The 3,814-nt window shown below is 52.8% G+C and overlaps 1 protein-coding gene across 1 annotated transcript in view; it reads left to right on the top strand.

The window, feature by feature from the left end:
- Positions 1–3,814, top strand: part of CIBAR2 (CBY1 interacting BAR domain containing 2) — a 15,856-nt gene that overhangs the window by 8,506 nt on the left and 3,536 nt on the right. Inside the window, exon 6 of the mRNA XM_019634835.1 lies at positions 539–640. Coding sequence (XP_019490380.1) covers positions 539–640 — 102 coding nt within the window. The remainder of the gene's footprint in view (positions 1–538; positions 641–3,814) is intronic.

The raw sequence follows: 3,814 nt of genomic DNA, 5'->3' as shown, positions 1-3,814 counted from the left end.
ATCGAGTATGCGAGAGAGTCAGGCAGAAACTGTATCACCTTTTATGACCTAACCTTAGAAGTAACTTAGTGTCGTTGCTTCTGTCACATTCTATTCCTTACAAGTGAGTCGCTAAGGCCACCTTCAAGGGGAGAAGACGTGTACTCCAGCTCCTGATGGGAAATGCGTCAAAGACTTTGTAGATAAGCTTTAAAACTACCACATGAGGTTAAAGGCAGATCAAATGGGCTCTTGTGCATTCACTCATCTCTGTGATATTCCTTTAGGGGTAAGAGTGATCTCTAATTTTCCCTGTGCGACTATGGGCATGTTACCTAGCCTCTCAGGGCCTCAGTCTCCCCATCTATAAAAAAAGGATGATAATGCCCACTTACCTGGCTGTTGTAGGTCATATAGAATCATGAACAGGAGGCCCCCTGATAGGTGGGTGCAGGTGGGGGCTCGGCAGTGTTAGCTCTGCACTAGCCTTTTGTTCCACCATCTTCCCTTCCCACCTGTCTGTTTCCTGATTGGATCTAAACCGTCCTCTCCTCATCAGGATTTTAGAGCCAAGATGCGTGGAGTTTATGGGCATTGCGATGCTCGGCCGTTCACGGATACCACCCCCTCAGCAGCTGTCCCATGGTCTCTTCCGGTCCAGGTGAGCACTAGGGGTGGGGCTGTCAAACCTGTGACCAAGTGAAGTGACCTCACTTTGGGGGGGCTGGCCATCTACAACATGGGTTTGAAACCAGTCGCTGAGAAAGTGGCGCTGCTGGGGGAGTGTGGAGGGCTGCTGGCGAGTCTGACCTGGACTTACCTGGAAGAGGAATAAATTAAACCACAGACCCCAGCGGTGCGGCCGCCACGCGTCCCGAGCGCCCCCTAGAGGCATTGCTCTTTCGCCTCCCAGCCCTCGTCCCCGTGGGTTTCAGAAGTCAGCATTTCTCAGACTTCAGGAAAGTAATACTGTGCATATACTACTGTGACCTCATGAGCCCAGCGAGGCCTGTGATCAGGCACATGTATAGTTCTGCAGGAAACCTCTGAGTATTTAGCCAAGCAGCTAAGTAAAGGCTCTAAGCAGCCTCCTGACAATAGGGTAGGTTCAGTCACTCGGTGGATGGGAGACCAGGGAGGAGCTCGCCCNTCATACAGATGTCAATTGAAGGAACCAAGGAATTAATTACCTAAGAATGTTCCACAGGCTGGAATGAATTATTGTCTAACGTGGAGCACCTGTTATAATAATAGCTCGGCTAGTGCCCACCGTTGAACTCTTACAACAATCCTGCAAAGCAGGTTTTATTACTGTCCCCTGTTTATAAGCAAGGACATGGAGGCTCAGAGAGGTTAAGTGACTTGCCCGAGGTCACACAGGCTAGCAAGCAAGTCTGTCCAAGCAGTGCCTGCCCCTTTAGCCATGGTCCTACTTGGCCATTCCTATGGATGACCAAATTGGCAAGAGACACCCATGAGGCAGGAGAGCTGGCCCACAAGCAGGGCAAGGAGACAGAATGATCCAGAATGGAGCTGCCCCGGATACTTTCTGTCACTGGGGCAGGCAGAGACTAGCGTGCAGAGGGCCTCGGTGGACGCCAGCCGCACTACCCACCAGCTAGAGGAGACAGTGGACGCCTTCCAGAAGCAGAAGCTAAAGGACCTGCAGGTAGGGGTGGTCTGCCCTTTGTTGGAGGTACTGGGGGCTGCCTCGTGCACACATGTGTGTGTGCATATGTGTCCCCTGTGTGACAGTGTGCACACACGTGTATGTGTGTGTGTGCACGCGGTGTGTATGTGTGGTTGTGTATGTTAGCTTGTGCCCGCTCAGCTCCAGGACAGTTAATCCTGGTCTAATCCTGGCCACAAGGGGAAGAGGATGGCTGCTCAGGGCAGCTGTCTCACACAGCTGGCCTGTCCGGAAGCCAGCATTCAGCAGTCTGGCCCTCTCAACGCCCAGGCCTAGCTCCCCACCAGGAGAACTTGGCAGAGGTTATCTCCCGCGGCCCCCTTCCTTTCCACACAAGGACCCACATGACTTGGCCTGACTTCCTCCTTTCCTCCACGAAGCTCTAAGCACATGGGCGCCTCCCTCCCTCCTTCCACCTGGATGCCACCCCACTGCTACCCAGCACCGTGGGCCCAGAGCCCTGACTCTTATAAGAGGGCCTCAGAGCATTGGGATCTTGAAGGACAAACTGATCACACAGGCCCCTCACCCAGTTGACTCCCCTCTAGTTCATTTTCTAAATTGCAGCCCCAGGGATCTCACAAAAGGAAGCTCTAATTTGTCACTCCTGGGTTTCATACACTCCCATGGCCTCTTGTTCAAGGATAAAGGCAGAAATCCTCCCCAAGACTCCCGAAGCCCCAGCCCAGCCTTCCAGCCTCATCATGGACGCACCACTCCAAGCTCAAGTGCACCAAGCCCCTTGGTACCTCAGGGCCTATGCACAGGCTGTGCCCTGTGCCAGGAAGTCTCTGCCCATACTCTTCAATGAGGTGTAACACTCCTCATCCCACAGGGAAACTTGCCTGGACCCTCAGATCAGTCCAGCCCCATTGTTAATACACTGCTTTGCTCCCTCTGGGGCAATTAGCCCAGTGGGATAGATTAACTGCATTTTTAATTCACTCATTAATCTAACAAATGTTGAATACACACCTACTATGTGCCAGGCACTATGCCTAAAGCAGGGGAAACCTTAGCCAGCAAAGCAAGGCCCTTGTCCTCACAGAGCTGACACCCTGCCCCGCCACAGGCCCCCAGCATGCCTCGTGTCATTCATTAGGGAGTGGAGGGCATGGTGGAGAACTTGCTGTCCCATGCCCACTTCCCACACTGCATGTCCACAGGGCAGACCCCTGCATGTCATGTCCCCTGCTGGGTCCCAGGCACCAGGTCCAGGGCCTGGCACATAGCAGTACTCAGTACATATTTGGGAAATGAATGAATAAATGAACAAATGCACAAGTGAGCAAAAACAGTGGTCATTACTGCTCAAGCATCTATGTTGCAGACGGGACCTAAAACCACCAGCTGGCCTTTCTTAACCACCTGATGTTAGTGAGGCCTGAAAGCAGGGCTCCGTGGGGTGCAACCGAGAGCATACAAGAGTCTCGGCCCCCCTCCATGGTCAGGGCCCAACAGAAGCGCGTGGATGAAAGTGGGCGTCCTTTAAACTTCTGGGGTTGACTCTGTAAGAGACGCTTATGCAAACCACCCCCTAAAAAGCCTTCCAAATTTTAAGCGAGAAAATCCAGAGCTTGAAATAATGACTACCACCGTCTTGGTTTTAGGTCATAGTTCTTATAAAATGATTATATTTGCAAAACAGCTCTCCAGCCTCTATAAAAGAAGGTAAAGAACGCTTTCGTACAGGCGCTCACATACCTGAGTGTGCATCAGACGACGTCACCTGGAGGGCTCCTTAAAAATGCAGAGCGATGGGCCCACCCTGGATTCCCATAGGCTGGGTCTGGGTGAGGCTGGAGAACTGGCATTTCTGACAAGCTCCTGGGTGGGGCTGGTGCTAACTGAGAGCTAACTGGGGCCACTCTAGCTATCCCTATGGTGCAGATAAATAAACTGAGGCTGAGACGATAAGCCATTCCCCAGGCTTCAGGCCAGTAATGGCAGGATGAGACCTTGACCTCACCTCTTGATTCACAGCTACTATCGCCAGCGCTGTCTCACAGGGGCAGGAGAGGAGGAGGCAGGAGGCAGGTAATTCCACGAGTCTTGGACCCGTCTCCTCTTTCTTCTCCCAGGCTGCCTTGCAGGCTTCCTCTGGCCTGCCTCCCCCAGGTGCTTCCCATGTTACCTGAAGTGCCC

Source organism: Hipposideros armiger, unplaced genomic scaffold (assembly GCF_001890085.2).
Source record: "Hipposideros armiger isolate ML-2016 unplaced genomic scaffold, ASM189008v1 scaffold_19, whole genome shotgun sequence".
Taxonomy (NCBI): Eukaryota; Metazoa; Chordata; class Mammalia; order Chiroptera; family Hipposideridae; genus Hipposideros; species Hipposideros armiger.
This window is presented reverse-complemented; position numbering and strand designations above follow the sequence as displayed.